General features: G+C 42.5%; 1 protein-coding gene across 1 annotated transcript in view; it reads right to left on the bottom strand.

Annotated features, from left to right (window-relative positions):
- Nucleotides 1-978: 978 nt before the first annotated feature.
- The window catches only part of ankrd13a (ankyrin repeat domain 13A), a 31275-nt gene continuing 15584 nt past the window's right edge, over nucleotides 979-16669 (bottom strand). Inside the window, exons 7-15 of the mRNA XM_078421282.1 lie at nucleotides 13005-13071; nucleotides 11946-12027; nucleotides 8955-9019; nucleotides 8258-8388; nucleotides 6991-7148; nucleotides 5882-6016; nucleotides 4937-5103; nucleotides 3395-3462; nucleotides 979-2298 (exon numbers count right to left, since the gene is read on the bottom strand). Of these exons, the coding sequence (XP_078277408.1) occupies nucleotides 2109-2298; nucleotides 3395-3462; nucleotides 4937-5103; nucleotides 5882-6016; nucleotides 6991-7148; nucleotides 8258-8388; nucleotides 8955-9019; nucleotides 11946-12027; nucleotides 13005-13071 (1063 nt within the window). The 3' untranslated portion in view covers nucleotides 979-2108. The remainder of the gene's footprint in view (nucleotides 2299-3394; nucleotides 3463-4936; nucleotides 5104-5881; nucleotides 6017-6990; nucleotides 7149-8257; nucleotides 8389-8954; nucleotides 9020-11945; nucleotides 12028-13004; nucleotides 13072-16669) is intronic.

Below are 16669 nucleotides of genomic sequence, written 5' to 3'. Positions count from 1 at the left end.
GTCTGGCAATTGCACTTGTCTTGAACATTTGTTTTTTTAAAAAGCCTCCCTTGTCCTCTAACATTCTGAGTAAATGCTCCCCCACAGCATTTCTGCAAGAAAGCATGTTTTCCAGGTGAAGAACTTCAATGAGAAGCATCATTACTGATTAAGCTAATGAAGTGTTGAAGAATTTAGCTAACATGCTGGGTTTTAAAGTGTAGAAACATGAAACTGCAGATGCTGGTTCATACACAAAAGGACACAAAGTGCTGAAGTAACTTAACAGGTGAAGCAGCATCTCTGGAGAACATGGATAGGTGATGTATTAGGTTGAGACACTTCTTCAGACTGTAGATGAGTCTTGACCTGCGATGTCACCTATCCATGTTCTCCAAAGATGCTTCCTGACCCACTCAGTTATTCCAACACTTTGTGTCCTTTGGTGAGGGGATCAACACGACAACTTCATGGTGCTGATAAAGACAGTTACATCTGCACTGTGACACCATCCTCAGTGTTGCAAAGTAGCATTGATAAAGCATAAAAGTTGTATGTGGAAACACCTCCAACTGCTATTTTGGCCTTTGGCAGAAGCAAAAATCATTTGCATGATTACTATCTCCAAAGTGGTTCACCCTCACCAAAGGACACAAAGTGCTGGAATACAGATCAGTTAGCATCTCTGGAGATCGTGGACAGGTGATGTTTCCGGTCAAGACCCTTTTATAGTTTGAAGAATGTCATTCATCCATTTCTCCAGAGATCTCCATGTTCTCCAGAAAACCTCAAACCAATGAGAGTTTAAAATGATTGCAATCTCACATATTCTTATTGATTACCTTGAGAACCAATAATAATTTATCTGGAAACCTTAAAAAAACACCTTAATTATAATGATAAATAGTCTATGACCAGAAGAAGACTATATGATACCGAGTGGTAACCTGCAGGGAAATAGTTTCTTAAACTATTCATTAAATTAAACTCACAAATAAACCAGGTTTAGTTTTCTTTTTACTTACATAATTCAGAGAAAAGAGTAAAAGCACACTTCTGCAAAACTACAGTGTACAGTCTCATTTCAAAGTATAAGTTAAACCTTTTTACAAAGATTAAGATATCTGAAATGATTAGCATTGCTCTTATTTTATTTCTTCCTCCCTTTATAAATGGAGAAAAGTAATTTCACATTTCACCAGAATCAGAGTGCAGGCATTCACTGCTGCAGACCAAAATTAAATGCTGAAAAAGCAACAACAAAAAATAATCTTGTTTTCCGTTTTTCATTTTAGACTAAATGAATGACATTCATCATTCAAGTCTTTTGCATCAGGGTCTGAGCGCATCACAATGTCTTGCTGAGACATGAAACGGTCCTAATGTTGATCCTCGGAAGGTGGTGTGGGGGCAATAATCAGATAGGGTTCCTACTGGCCACTAATCAGCAATCCCTGGAGGAAAAATCGTGCAACCGTAGAGATGAAGCGAGCAGCCGCTATGTAAGACTTGGCAATTTGGCCTTTCCCCAAATAAAATGGTGTGCCAACACTACCTACACAAGCAACAAAGTGTGGGCAAGTTGTACAACTATGCCTGCTTTAATCCTGGTGCAGAGTTCAAATGCAGTCTGCAAAGAACATAGTATGGCTGTAAATGCAATCTCTCAAGGTGCGAACGGAGTGGAAATGACAGAACATTGGAGTAGCTTTTATAAAACCTGTCTGTGGTTTGCCAGTTGCTTAAGAAATTTATTTTAATGAAGGGCAATTTGGCCATTAGAAAAGCAATGCAATAAAACAACACTCAGAAAATGATAATTGTGTCAAAAGATTTTGACTGGGTTTCTTGATCTGTAAAGTAGGCATTAGATAATATTGTGGTTTCCAGGACATTTGGACTGTGCAAGGAAGAAGACATAGCCAGTGCTGGTGAATGCTACATATCACTGCATCGGGGAAGGAAAGAACCATCAATACAATCTGCTGGCCATGCAGACTGATCACTGAAATGTCAAAACTATGGAGAAAAAACCCTTTTTTTTTTTTTTAAACAGTCCGATTAATTTCACGGTTGTAACTAGTTAATAAAGTGCTGTGCACCCGTTTCAAATGACCAACGCGGAGCCTTTACTGCTCCTGGAGAGAGAGCTCCAAAATACGCTTCAACATTGTTTCTTCTTCTCTCTGTCTTTTCTCTTGGTCCTCACGATCTTTGGCGGAAAGCTCCATGGCATACTGCAACTGCGTGTTGTAGGTGGTGAATTGGCTTATGGATTGAGAGCTGGGAGAGCCAGCCATAATGCTCTCACTGATCGCCCTGGAAGAATCACATTACTAAAGATTAGCTACATTTAAGGAGTATTTGCACAGTCCAATTTACGGGTATTTTCTCCCTGTAAAATAGCATGCAAAACAAAGCTTTTCACTGTACCTCAGTACATGTGACAATAATAATAAACCTAAACCTTTTGGCTCTGCTACCTCTTTGAAAACGCATATTTACATTTACACCCACTTGTTTTGTCCATTACTCTGTAAATTGCCTCACTCCCAGGTAACACCCTTTTAAAATTACCTATGGAATCATCTTTCGACAGGAAGATAGAATATTATAACTCCAGACAAGTTTATATGAAAACTCTTCACTCATCTCCCCATTAAAGCTTTTGCTGATGATTTAAAATCCATGAACTCTGGTTAGCGACCCTCACCTTAGCATGTAGCTTGTCTCAATCTGACAAAACTCAACCCTACTATCTCAATGTTTAAGAAACATTTACATAGGTACATGGTTAGGATAGGTTTTGGAGGGATATGGGCCAAATGCAAGCAGGTAGGACTAGTGTAGATGGAGCATGTTGGTCAGCGTGGGCAAGTTGAGCTGAAGGGCCTGTTTCTACGCTGTATGACGATAAAGCGTCAGAATCCTCAAATTAACTTTTATTAACTCTGCCTCTCTCCTTGGGAACGAAGCAAATCTTCCTTTCTCTTCCAGTTTCCTTGCAGTGGCCAAGAGGGTTTAATTGTCATATGTACCGACAACGGAACAGTGAAATTCTTGCAATAAAAGGTCAATTTGTCTTTCAAACTGCTTGTACGCGTATGAAAAACAAGCACCAAATATTACAAAGCACTGTTAACTAGATTCCGAGGATGGTGAGAGGAAAACTTAGTGTTTCAATAAATATTAAAATAGATGGTTTAATTGCACAGCAGGCTTGTACAACAATCTTCTTGAACTTAAATATTTTGATCCCAAACCTGAAGGTAATATAATCCCCTTGTCTCCAAAAAATATTTACTTTATCACAGCTTATCTTCAGATCTTTCAGTACAAAACAAAAACCAAGAGAAATGAGGAAAAATACTTTTTGCATGTAAAATAACATTTCTGTGAAGTAAAATTCCTTTACCTCTCACTATCTTGGTTCAAGCTCTGTTCTGACAACAAACTCCTGCTGGGTACCATTTCCCATGCAGCCTAAAAGAAAGAAAGCCAGAAACGTCATTATATATTTTTTAATTACATTTGCACGGATGTTGTGCATATTTACCTTGCAAATTCTATTGACGTATCAGAGCCACAGGATGTAAGGCACGGCTGTGTTTGAGAGATAATTGACCACAGTGTTTGCATTGAGACATGGCTCAGCAGATAATATTAGATTTTGGTTTGGAAATTCTAAATTAATGCCAAACTACCTACTTTAATTCAGGCTGATATTACCGTCTGGCTTGAATGTACCGTAGAGCTGTTCGAACAGATGCAAGATATCCCTTAGCAGCCTTGCCGATATTGTTCACTCAATACCACCAATCATTCACTTGCTCATTGTTTTTTTAACTTACCCGTGGGCAAATTGGCTATTACATTCAACTAACTACGAATAGAACTCACAGACAATTCACTGTTTTAAAGCTTTTTAAATATTCAAGAAACACAAAAGGACGCCATGGAATGGCTAATGGCATGTTGGCCTTTATGACAAGAGGAGTTGAGTATAGGAGCAAAGAGGTCCTTCTGCAGTTGTACAGGGCCCTAGTGAGACCACACCTGGAGTACTGTGTGCAGTTTCGGTCTCCAAATTTGAGGAAGGACATTCTTGCTATTGAGGGAGTGCAGCATGGGTTCACTAGGTCAATTCCCAGAATGGCTGGATTGTCGTATGTTGAAAGACTGGAGCGACTAGGCTTGTATACACTGGAATTTAGAAGGATGAGAGGGGATCTTATTGAAACATAAGATCTGTGGAATTCTCTGCCTCAGAAGGCAGTGGAGGGCAATTCTCTGGATGCTTTCAAGAGAGAGCTAGATAGAAATCTTAAAGATAGCGGAGTCAGGGGGTATAGAGAGAATGCAGGAACGGGGTATAGATTGTGAATGATCAGCCATGATCACATTGAATGGCGGTGCTGGCTCGAAGGGCAAAATGACCTACTCCTGCACCTATTGTCTATTGAAATTCACTCAATAGTTCATCAGTTCATACGTTATAGGAGCAGAATTAGGCCAACCGGCCCATCAAGTCTACTCTACCATTCAATCATGGTTGATCTATCATTCCCTCTCAACCCCATTCTCGTGCCTTCTCCCCATAATCTTTGACACCCTTTCTAATCAAGAACCGGTCAACCTCTGCTTTAAAAATACCCAATGACTTGCTTGGCCTCCACAGCCGTCTGTGGTAATGAATTCCACAGATTCACTAACCTCTGACTAATGAATTTCCTCCTCATCTTCTTTCTAAATGTACGTCCTCCCCCCCACCCCCCGAGGCTATCCCCTCTAGTTCAAGACAATCACCCTAGTGGAAACATCATCTTTACATCCATTCTATCCATGCCTTTCACTATTCCGTAATTTGAAGATTCATACCCAAGCAAGAGTTAACATCTTAAGTCAAGTGCAATAAGGAAGCGCCTCATTAAATATCAGGCCGCAATGTCAAACTCACTTCATTGTCGTCGGAATGGGAGTCCAGCAGACTCTGCTGGATAGCAAGCTGGATCAGTTGGTCATTCTCGTCTCCATCCACTCGACTCACCACGTTCCGTCGACCTCCACGGACGTGGTAATTTTCAGGAATGGCAAAAACGGATGGGTCCACTTCAAAGTTAGAGTCTGACGACAGTAGAAAGTATGACAGATTAACTCCCAAATGCAGTCATTTGGCGCAGTAAATGTGCAATGAGTCAAGAGTGTTTTATTGTCATATGAAATTCTTACTTGCAGCAGCACAACAGAATATGTAAACATAAAGGAAAAAAGCATATAATAATATAGCACAAAAACAGGCCGTTCGGCCCAACTGGTCCACACCGTCAAAGATGTCCATCTACACTGATCCCTTCCATCTGACCCATATACCTCGACCTTTCCTAACTATGTAGAGACCAAGTCATAGAATATTTTTAAGGGAGAAATTGACAAATTCTTGATTAGTACCGGTGTCAAGGATTATAGGGAGAAAGGAGGAGAATAGGGTTGAGAGGGAAAGATAGCGCAGCCATGATTGAGCGGTGGAGTAGACTCAATGGGCCGAATGGCCTCATTCTGCTCCTATGTCTTATGAACTTAAGTTATGATGGTGCTACCTACAGGCTTCAAGTGCTACCCTGTCCATACATTTGTTCCAGAAAACCACCCGTTTCTAACTCTTTTCTAGGAAAAAAAGGGAAAGATGGAATTCCACACAAACAGATTCAAAGGCGTCAGTACAAAGTTGTTTGTTGGAGTTGCCCGTTGCAAGGTTATGTTTGCAACAACCTTTGAAAGAAAGTCTGCAATCTCTGTAGAAAATGGGCAAATCTGAGCAACCCTCACACAAATCGCTTATCAAAATTAAATTGAGAGCTTTGAGCAAAATTACCGAGGAGGGCAACAAATGCAGCATACGAACCTGTGATAGACATTGGCACTGTTAAGTTGCTCTCTGATCCTTGGTTGGCCTGAGGAGTTGCAGCCTTGAGGCTGTTGCATGCATTCACATTTCCAAATGTAATTCGTGCATTCAGTACATAGAAGAGCGGAATTTCTGGACCAGACAAAACAGGAGGATTTTGAATAAACAGGAACATTACCTTTCCGACTGATACCCAGGTCAGAGTCATACAGTGTGGACACAGGCCCTTCGGCCCACTTGCCCACACCGGCCAACATGTCCCAGTTACACTAGTCCCACCTGCCTGCCATATGATCCATATCCCACAAACCTGTACCATCCACGTACCTTTCTCACTATTTCTTAAATATTGGGATAGTCCCTACCTCAACCACCTCGTCTGGCAGGTTGTTCCATACACCCACCCCCTTTGTTTGAAAAGGTTGCCCCTCAGATTCCTATTAAATCTTTTCCCCTTCGCCGTAAACCTGTTAAACAAGCTATGGTTCAGAGGTGCAGTGTTTCCAAAATCAACTTTTAACTTTGATGGGCTCGTAAACAACTATAGAAACTTAGCAAACGCACATACAAGCAAGTGCGCAGAGAATTGCCGTACATTTATATCTCATGAACATTGAACATCTCAAAATGTTTACAGTTGGCTGCAAAGGTATTTTTCTTTTCCTCCTGAAAGTACAGATAGTCCTCCAAAGACATCAATATACTGTAGTTCCCCATCCACAATAGATTGCCAGCCTGGATTACGAACTCGTTTCAGGAGTGGGAGATTAATTAAATGGCTTTATGTGGGAGTACTACGATAGACCCGAGGCTGAAAGACTTTCTCTCATTCCTCTTCTTCCAAACTCCACCTCTGGTATTTTCTTCTCCTTCCTCGATGATACCGAGGCTTGGAGAGATACCGCTTCAGTATGCAATGCTTCCATCACTTCATAGCAGGTGGGTACTGACTTACTGCCGAGCTGAAGCAGTGAGAGCTTAAAGCACATTAGCTGGGGAAGACAAATCTGATACTGTCCTCACCACATGTTGCCATATCACACCTTTCGTGAGAGCAAAAACAACAATAAAAAATATTGTTAATTCTAATGTAGTGGAACTTTTACCTATTTTGACAGGAAATCCTGGTGGCAACTGCAAAATGATGAAGTCCTTGAGTTTTGCAAAGTGCGTGTTGCTCCTTGCCATAAGATCGATGATTGGAATTACCTGGTCCACAAAAGACAGTGGGTAATCTTCGCAGAGCCACAACGTTGCTTTAAATCTGGTTAACAGGAGAGAAATAAAATGCATAAGGCGTTTTGTAAATTTCTAGATCTTACTCAAAGAAGTGACTTAAATTATGTATCAATGTAGCAAAACTTCCTATGTGCTTCACAGTACAGTAATTGGTCAAAAGGATAGACCCAAAATGCTGGAGTAACTCAGCGGGTCAGGCAGCAGCATCTCTGGAGAAAAGGAATAGGTGACGTTTCGGGTTGAGACCCTTCGTCAGTCTGAGTTGTCACTCATGGTCAAAAGGAATCTGAACAAGGGCCCTGACCCAAAATGTTCCCCATCCATGTCTTACCAGAGTCTGCCTGACCAGCTGAGTTACTCCAGCACTTTGTGTCTTTTTTGGTAATTGGTCAAAGGTTGGCTCTCAGTCCAAAAAAGAGTACTTAGACATTGGAATAAAAAGGCTTGATCAAATAGTAGCAACAAAGAATTGCTACTCGACACAAAAGGACACTAAGTGCTGGGGTCAGGCACCATCTCTGGAGCACATAAATAGGTGATGTTTCAGGTCGAGACCTTTCTTCAATCTGAAGGGGTCTTGACCCGAAACGTCACCTGTCCATGTTCTCCTGTGTCAAAAGAGCAAGAATTCTAAGCACAGGTAAAAATTTGACTTGAAAATGAGGGAAATACACTCACTATATAATGATAATGGAAATGGTCAGCAATGTTCAAATTACTGCAAGTAATTTACTCTATCCTTTAAAAATGTACACAACAGGCAGGTTTAAAAAAAATCAAAGTTGAGATTCAATTATTTAATCTTAAATAGTAGATTTACTTAAATAAGGGGGGTAAGGGGGTAAGATCTTTTAGTTGTTAGCTTCAGTTGATAAGCTGATGTCTTTCAACATTATTTACATCGTGATATTTTGTATTTGCGTGTGACTTACTTGAAGCACGTGTATTCTTTCCCATTGACAAATTGATATTTCTTCCCACTTTCGACACATTGCAACACTCTCACCTGTCCCAGACTATGTCAGCATGACTATGACCAGACAAGGAAGGATGTCCTACATTATTTTCACCTGTTTCTGCTGTAAGCAGTTCTACATTCCTTCCAAAACTGCATGGCTATTGCCAAGACCTTACTTGCGTAACTTGATGCAGAGCTCCATGGGGCGGCCGATGTCCCGGTCTCCAAGACCAAATTCTGGGTCGAAATACTCTTCTGGCGTGATTGACGTGGGGTTATTAATGGTTGCAGTTTCTGTGACAAGGTGCTGCAGGTCAAACAAAAAGTAACAATACAAGGCAATGTCTCACAAGCAAACATTTCAGCTAAAATAATAACGTGCCAATGTACACAGAAGGAAATGTGGCCTTTTCTGCATGGTTTACCTTAAATTTTGGTTGGTTAGATACTCAAAGTATTGAAATTACTATTCTGTAAGTTGCTTTGTGTGTCCATGCCTAGTTTAGTTTAAAGATACAGCGTTGGAACAGGCCCCATGGCTCACCCAGCTCATGTTAGCCCGCAGATACCACACCAACCATTGATCACCCGTTTACACAATTTCACTATTATTCCCACTTTCTCATCACTCCCTACACATTAGGGTCAAATTTAGAGGTGCCAATTAACCAACAATTAATCCCCACATGCGGAAGAAACCCATGCGGTCATAGGGAGAACATACAAACTCCACAGACAGCGCCCAAGGTCAGGATAGAACCTAGATATCTGGTGTAGTGGCACCATGGGGCAGTAGCTCTACCAGCTGCTGCGCCACAGTGTTGCCCTAAATGGGGAAACAAAAAACGGCTGCATAGTTTCACTGCAACTTACTCCATTCTGTGGGCTGATGTGTTCCTCTACTTTTCCCAGTAGAGATTCAAGTGGGTTTTTATCATCTGGAAAATAAAAGAAGGCAAAGCAAAGTCACATAATGTGAGCAGAGATTTTAAGAATTAAAACTACTTTTCTGCAGTTAGAATTAAGGTTTATCATTGATATTAAAAATTAAATTGGGTTTCATGCTGGGTTTTGCATTTGAAGAGAAAAGTAGTTATATCCATACCACATCTAATATCACAAAATGTACATTATCTTGTTCTTATCAACCTGCTACTTCTGGGAGCTTGTTCTGTACAATGTGTTTGTTACATTTCCGAGAACGTGACAATAGCTACACTTCATAATAAATCCTAAAAAGTGCTCTGTGACATTCTGAATGCAAAATGAAAGCACAAAAGAAAACAACCATTAGTTTTACTTTCAATTATGCTTGAGGCTATAACTCTTCAGTTGTGCTATGATCTAATCATTGATGAATCAAGTAGTTTGCCTCATTGATCAAGTATTCAATGTTCTTAAACTTCCCTCAGTGTGCTTCTCATACAATCTAGAGGTCTGTGGATTCATATTTGGCATTACTAAATTGCTCCTCTTAATCAAGGACTCCATTATAATGAAACAATAAATTGCAGATGCTCGTTTACCAAGGAAAGGCACAAATTGCTGGTGTAACTCAGTGGGTCAGAAAGCATCCTTGGAGAACATGGATAGGCGATCTTTTGGGTCAGAACCCTTCTTCAGACTCTTCCAATATGCAGATAGACACAAAAAGTTGGAGTAAATCAGTGGGACAGGCAGCGTCTCTGGAGAGAAGGAATGGGTGACGTTTCAAGTCGAGACCCTTCTTCAGACTGGTTAGGGATAAGGGAAACGAGAGATATAGACGGTGATGTGGAGAGATAAAGAACAATGAATGAAAGATATGCAAAAAAGTAATGATGATAAAGAAAACAAGCTATTGTAAGCTGTTTGTAGGGTGAAAACGAGAAGCTAGTGCGACTTGGGTGGGGGGGGGGGGGGGGATAGAGAGAGAGGGAATGCCGCGGCTACCTGAAGTGCGAGAAATCAATATTCATACCACTGGGCTGTAAGCTGCCCAAGTGAAATATGAGATGCTGTTCCTCCAATTTGTGTTTAGACTCACTCTGACAATGGAGGAGACTGAGGACTGAAAGGTCTGTGGAGGAATGGGAAGGAGAATTAAAATGTCCAGCAACCAGGAGATCAGGTTGGTTCAGGAGGGCTGAGTGAAGGTGTTCCGCGAAATGATCGCCCAGTCTGCGTTTGGTCTTGCCAATGTACAAGAGTCCACATCTTGAACAACGGATACAGTAGATGAAATTGGAGGAGGTGCAAGTGAACCTCTGCCTAACCTGAAAGGATGTCTGGGTCCCTGGACAGAGTCGAGGGAGGAGGTATAGCGACGGGTGTTGCATCTTCTGCGCTTGCAGGAGAAGGTACCTGGGGAGGGGGTGGTTTCATATTTTTCATATTTCAGATACAGCACGGAAACAGACCTTTTCGGCCCACCAAGTCCGCGCCGCCCAGCGATCCCCGTACATTAACACTATCCTACACACACTAGGAACAATTTTTTACATTTACCCAGTCAATTAACCTACATACCTGTACGTCTTTGGAGTGTGGGAGAAAACCAAAGATCTCGGAGAAAACCCACACAGGTCACGGGGAGAACGTACAAACTCCTTACAGTACAGCACCCGTAGTCAGGATCGAACCCGAGTCTCCGACGCTGCATTCGCTGTAAGGCAGCAACTCTACCATTGCGCCACCGTGCTGCCACGAGTTAACCAGGGAGTTGCAGAGGGAACGGTCTCTGCGGAAGGCGGCAAGGGGTAAAGATGGGAAAATGTGGCCAAGGCAAGGAGGACTCTGTTTGAAGAGATAATGAGGTTCTGCTTAACAAAAGGAGGATAACATCAGGTTTAGGCAGTCAGGATCAAGTGAAAACCTTGATGAGTACAGGGAGCGTAGAAGTACACTTAAGAGGGAAAGCAGGAGGTCAAAACAAGGGCACGAGATGGCTCTGACAGGCAAAGTAAAAGAGAATCCCACAACATTCCACAGAGTAAAAAGGGGGGGGGGGTAAGAGAGGGAACTCACATTGTTAGCAAGTTTGTTAAAATACTAAAACGACACAAAAATAAGTGGTATAAATAATAATAAATAATGGTTTAAATTGAAGGTAGACACAAAATGTTGGAGTAACTCAGCAGGTCAGGCAGCATCTCTGGAGAGAAGGAATGGGTGACATTTCGGGTCGAGACCCTTCTTCAGACTGATGTCAGGGAAGGGGGCGGGACAAAAATAGAATGTAGTCGGAGACAGTAAGATTACTGGGAGAACTGGGAAAGGGGAGGGGATAGAGAGAGAAAGCAAGGGCTATCTGAAGTTAGAGGTCAATGTTCATACCGCTGGGGTGTAAACTACCCAAGCGAAATACGAGATGCTGTTCCTCCAATTTGCGTTGGGCCTCACTCTGACAATGGAGGAGGCCCAGGACCGAACGGTCAGATTGGGAATGGGAGGGGGAGCTGAAGTGCTGAGCCACCTGGAGATCAGGTAGGTTAAGGTGGACTGAGCGGAGGTGTTCAACGAAACGATCGCCGAGCCTGCGCATGGTCTTGCCGATGTAGAGAAGTTAACACCTGGAACAGCGAATACAGAAGATGATGTTGGAGGAGGTGCAAGTTAACCTCTGCCTCACCTGGAAAGACTGTTTGGGTCCTTGGATAGAGTTGAGGGGGAGGTAAAGGGACAGGTGTTGCATCTTTTGCGGTTGCAGGGGAAGGTACCTGGGGAGGAGGTGGTTTGGGTGGGAAGGGACAAGTTGACCAGGGAGTTTCAGAGGGAACGGTCTCTGCGGAAAGCATAAAGGGGTGGAGATGGGAAGATGTGGCCAGTAGTGCAACCTGGTCTCTTTTGATTTTTCATAACTTAGTTTTGAACAGTTTGTTTTACCTTTATATTTGGCCTTTTCATCTTCAGTGAGGTGTTCTGATCTACTCCTTGTCACCACATTGACATTGTTCACAGTGAACACCTAGAAAAAGCAACAAAGCTTTTAATCTTTGTGTCGGAAGGAACTGCAGATGCTGGTTTAAACTGAAGATAGATACAAAAAGCTGGAGTAACTCAGCGGGTCAGACAATTTCTCGACCCGAAACATCACCTATTCCTTTTCTCCATGGATACTGAGTTACTCCAGCTTTTTGTGTTTATCTAAGCTTTTAATCTTGCCTTGTATCTCCTCAAGACAGAGATTCACAACGTGCAAGTCCTTTGCTGTTTTGTTAAAATGGTTATGCACATCAACCAGTTTAACCCTAGAACACACCATTCTAGTGAACTGTCAATACATGCATTCACATCTCACGTTTCCCATAACACTGGGAAATTGTTCTGCACTCTATTCCCATCAAAAGTATATTAATTATGTGGAATTAATTAAATGGGAGATTTTTATTCCCCCAAGATTTAGGACACCACGTTTCAAGATGTCTCTTTCCCAGAGTTAGAAACTATAACTAAAAGGGCCGCACAGTGGCGCAGGAGTAGAGTTCCTGCCTTACAGTACCAGAGACCCGGGTTCAATGCTGTCTGTGTGGAGTTTGCACATTCTCTTTGAGACCACTTGGGCGTTCTCTGGGTGCTACGGTTTCCTCCCACATTGGAAATACACGATATGTTGACTTCTGTAAATGGCTCCTAGCGTGTAGGATGCGAAAGAAGGATAAGACAGGATGAGTGTATGTGTGATCGTTGGTTTGTGTGGACTCGGTGGGCTGAGGGACCCATTTCCAAACTGTATCTCGCAAATAAACTAAATTAAACTAAACTACGAGAAGTGATCTTCCTCCATTGCAATTTTCAGAGACCTGTTTAGAACTGAAAAGAAAAGGTTTGGGAGTGGAGCCTTCTTTCAGGAAGGTCCCCTCATACGTTTTCATAGCATGTCCATAATATAAATATATAAATAATGAAAAGAATGAAATAAGTTATAAACAAAACTTCCTATACCTTCGCTTCATACTCTTGTACTACATCAGTCTTGTCTGTCCGCCAGCCCCAAATTCCAGACTTATTCCTGTCAGGCAAGCATAGAGTTAATTACAACATCTCACACCAACTGAACAGATGAAAATCTAGACAACATTGCAGAGGCCAGGCAGCATATACAGTGTATGTGGAGGGGAAAAAAAACAGAATGTTAAATTTATATATTCAATACAATTTCATCAGCTGAAAGGTAATCAACCGAAAACAAGCAGTCTGAAGAAAGCCTTCTTCAGACTGCTTGTGTGGTAGAGGAGAGCGGAAAAAGCTGGGAGAGAAGAGAGGCAGGCAGAGCTTGACAGGTAATAAGTGAACAGAGGCGAGGAGGAGGATGATAGGCAGATGGTTGGAACAAAGCCAAGAGATTAAAGCAGAAGGTATGGCACAGAAAGACTGAAAAGTTAAAAAGTTGTGAAGCTAGAGGAAGGAATGTAGGAGGAAGAGTGTGTGTGGGGGGGGGGGGGGGAATTAGTGCGAGTCCAGGTGGGGCACAGGAGTTGTGGAGGAGAAATGGGGATGGGGAAGAGGGGGAGGGCAATGGACTGCAGATTGTAATACAGACTGTGTTGTAATATCACTTATACTCCTCCCCTCCCCACCCTCTTGCTTCAGTCTTATTTGCCAAACTGGAGAGATTGCAGTTAATGAGTTCCAAAGTCAAAGTAAATAGATTTTTGTTAAACATATTGTAATTCAGCTTAATCTAGTTTATCTTACTTCCAACCTACTCAACCAAAAGTTCCCAGCATTTTTAAAACAAGGAGCTCCTTTAAAAACCTATAAAAATCATGACATGTCTCAACATAGAAGACTTCAGACTGAATGCATGTGATTTCTACAAATTGCTCGCCATGTGCTCTGAAGGGGTTGTTTGTAAACATGGTCATTTGTTCAATGGGATTTTGGGGACATGTGCAAAGCAAAAATGTGTTCTTTGTTAATAAAAGCCACGAGGGAAGTGAGAGAGCGAAAATAAAGATTTATGAAATGGAGGGCTGTAGAACATGTCCAGAGGTCAGCTTGAGCTAATTAGGAGCGAAAACAGCCAATTCCATGGATGATAGACACAAACTGCTGGAGTAACTCAGCGGGTCAGGCAGCATCTTTGGAGAAAAGGAATAAGGCTGATGAAGGGTCTCGACCCAAAATGTCCCTATTCCCTTTCTCCAGAGATGCTACCTGACCCACTGAGATACTTCAGCATTTTGTGTCTATCCTCAGTGTAAACCAGCATCTGCAGTTCCTTCCTACACAATATCATGGATGAATGACCTGGCCTGGTACAGATGGTGAAAGCTCATTACCTCAAGATGTAGAATTTGTCATGTATCTACATGCCCAGACAAAAGATGAAACGCTGTTCCTCAAGGTTACGTTGAGCCATGTTATAGCAGTGCAGGCCAGAGAGAATATGGGATAGAGGATTAAACTATGTTGTCTTATCACTTACACTCCTCTCCTCCCCTCCCCACCCTCTTGCTTCAGTCTTATTTCCCAAACTGGAGAGATTGCAGTTAATGAGTTCCAAAGTCAAACTACTTTGGCTCTGTCTTCACTAGAGGAGACATAAACAATCTGCCGGAAATAGCAGGGGACCGGGAGTCTAACGAGATGGAGGAACTGAGGGTAATCCAGGTTAGTCGGGAAGTGGTGTTAGGTAAATTAAATGGATTAAAGGCCGATAAATCCCCAGGGCCAGATAGGCTGCATCCCAGAGTGCTTAAGGAAGTAGCCTCAGAAATAGTGGATGCATTAGTGATAATTTTTCAAAACTCTTTAGATTCTGGAGTAGTTCCTGAGGATTGGAGGGTAGCTAATGTAACCCCACTTTTTAAAAAGGGAGGGAGAGAAAACGGGGAATTATAGACCAGTTAGTCTAACATCGGTAGTGGGGAAAATGCTAGAGTCAGTTATTAAAGATGTGATAGCATCACATTTGGAAAGTGATGAAATCATCGGTCAAAGTCAGCATGGATTTATGAAAGGCAAATCATGCCTGACGAATCTTATAGAATTTTTCGAGGATGTAACTAGTAGAGTGGATAAGGGAGAACCAGTCGATGTGTTATATCTGGACTTTCAGAAGGCCTTCGACAAGGTCCCACATAGGAGATTGGGGTACAAACTTAAAGCACACGGTATTGGGGGTTCAGTGTTGAGGTGGATAGAGAATTGGTTGGCGGACAGGAAGCAAAGAGTAGGAATAAACGGGTCCTTTTCGGAATGGCAGGCAGTGACTAGTGGGGTACCGCAAGGCTCAGTGTTGGGACCCCAGTTATTTACAATATATATTAATGATTTGGATGAGGGAATTGAATGTAACATCTCTAAGTTTGCGGATGACACGAAGCTGGGTGGCAGTGTTAGCTGCGAGGAGGATGCTAGGAGGCTGCAGAGTGACTTGGATAGATTAGGAGAGTGGGCAAATGCATGGCAGATGCAATATAATGTGGATAAATGTGAGGTTATCCACTTTGGCGGCAAGAACAGGAAAGCAGAGTATTACCTGAATGGTGGCCAATTAGGAAAAGGGGAGATGCAACGTGACCTGGGTGTCATGGTGCACCAGTCATTGAAAGCAAGCGTGCAGGTGCAGCAGGCAGTGAAGAAAGCGAATGGTATGTTAGCATTCATAGCAAGAGGATTTGAGTATAGGAGCAGGGAGGTTCTGCTGCAGTTGTACAGGGCCTTGGTGAGACCGTACCTGGAGTATTGTGTACAGTTTTGGTCTCCTAATCTGAGGAAAGACATTCTAGCCTTAGAGGGAGTACAGAGAAGGTTCACCAGATTGATCCCTGGGATGGCAGGACTTTCATATGAAGAAAGACTAGATAGACTAGGCTTATACTCGCTGGAATTTAGAAGACTGAGGGGGGATCTTATTGAAACATATAAAATTCTTAAGGGGTTGGAGAGGCTAGATGCGGGAAGATTGTTCCCGATATTGGGGAAGTCCAGAACCAGGGGTCACAGCTTAAGGATAAGGGGGAAGTCTTTTAGGACTGAGACTGGAGGAAAACATTTCTTCACACAGAGAGTGGTGAGTCTGTGGAATTCTCTGCCACAGAAGGTAGTTGAGGCCAGTTCATTGGCTATATTTAAGAGGGAGTTAGATGTGGCCCTTGTGGCTAAAGGGATCAGGGGGTATGGAGAGAAGGCAGGTACAGGTTACTGAGCTGGATGATCAGCCTGATCATATTGAATGGCGGTGCAGGCTCGAAGGGCCGAATGGCCTACTCCTGCACCTATTTTCAATGATCTATGTTTCTAATACAGAAGGCAATTGGAAGCTCATTGCTGTCCCTGTCAACTTAACCCGTGCTCCACACAATTGTCAACCAATCTGCATTTAGTTTCTCTCATGACGACGAGACCACATTGTGACCACAAGAAGTTCAAGGAATCTCTGTGTCACTTAGAATGACCGTTTTAGACAATAGACAATAGGTGCAGGAGTAGGCCATTTGGCCCTTCGAGCCAGCACTGCCATTCAATGTGATCATGGCTGATCATTCACAATCAGTACCCCGTTCCTGCCTTCTCCCCATACCCCCTGACTCCACTATCTTTAAGAGCTCTATCTAGCTCTCTCTTGAAAGCATCCAGAGAATTGGCCTCCACTGCCTTCT

Source organism: Rhinoraja longicauda, chromosome 25 (genome assembly GCF_053455715.1).
Source record: "Rhinoraja longicauda isolate Sanriku21f chromosome 25, sRhiLon1.1, whole genome shotgun sequence".
Taxonomy (NCBI): Eukaryota; Metazoa; Chordata; class Chondrichthyes; order Rajiformes; family Arhynchobatidae; genus Rhinoraja; species Rhinoraja longicauda.
Note: the sequence above shows the minus strand (reverse complement) of the source record. Positions and strands in the feature narration are given on the sequence as shown.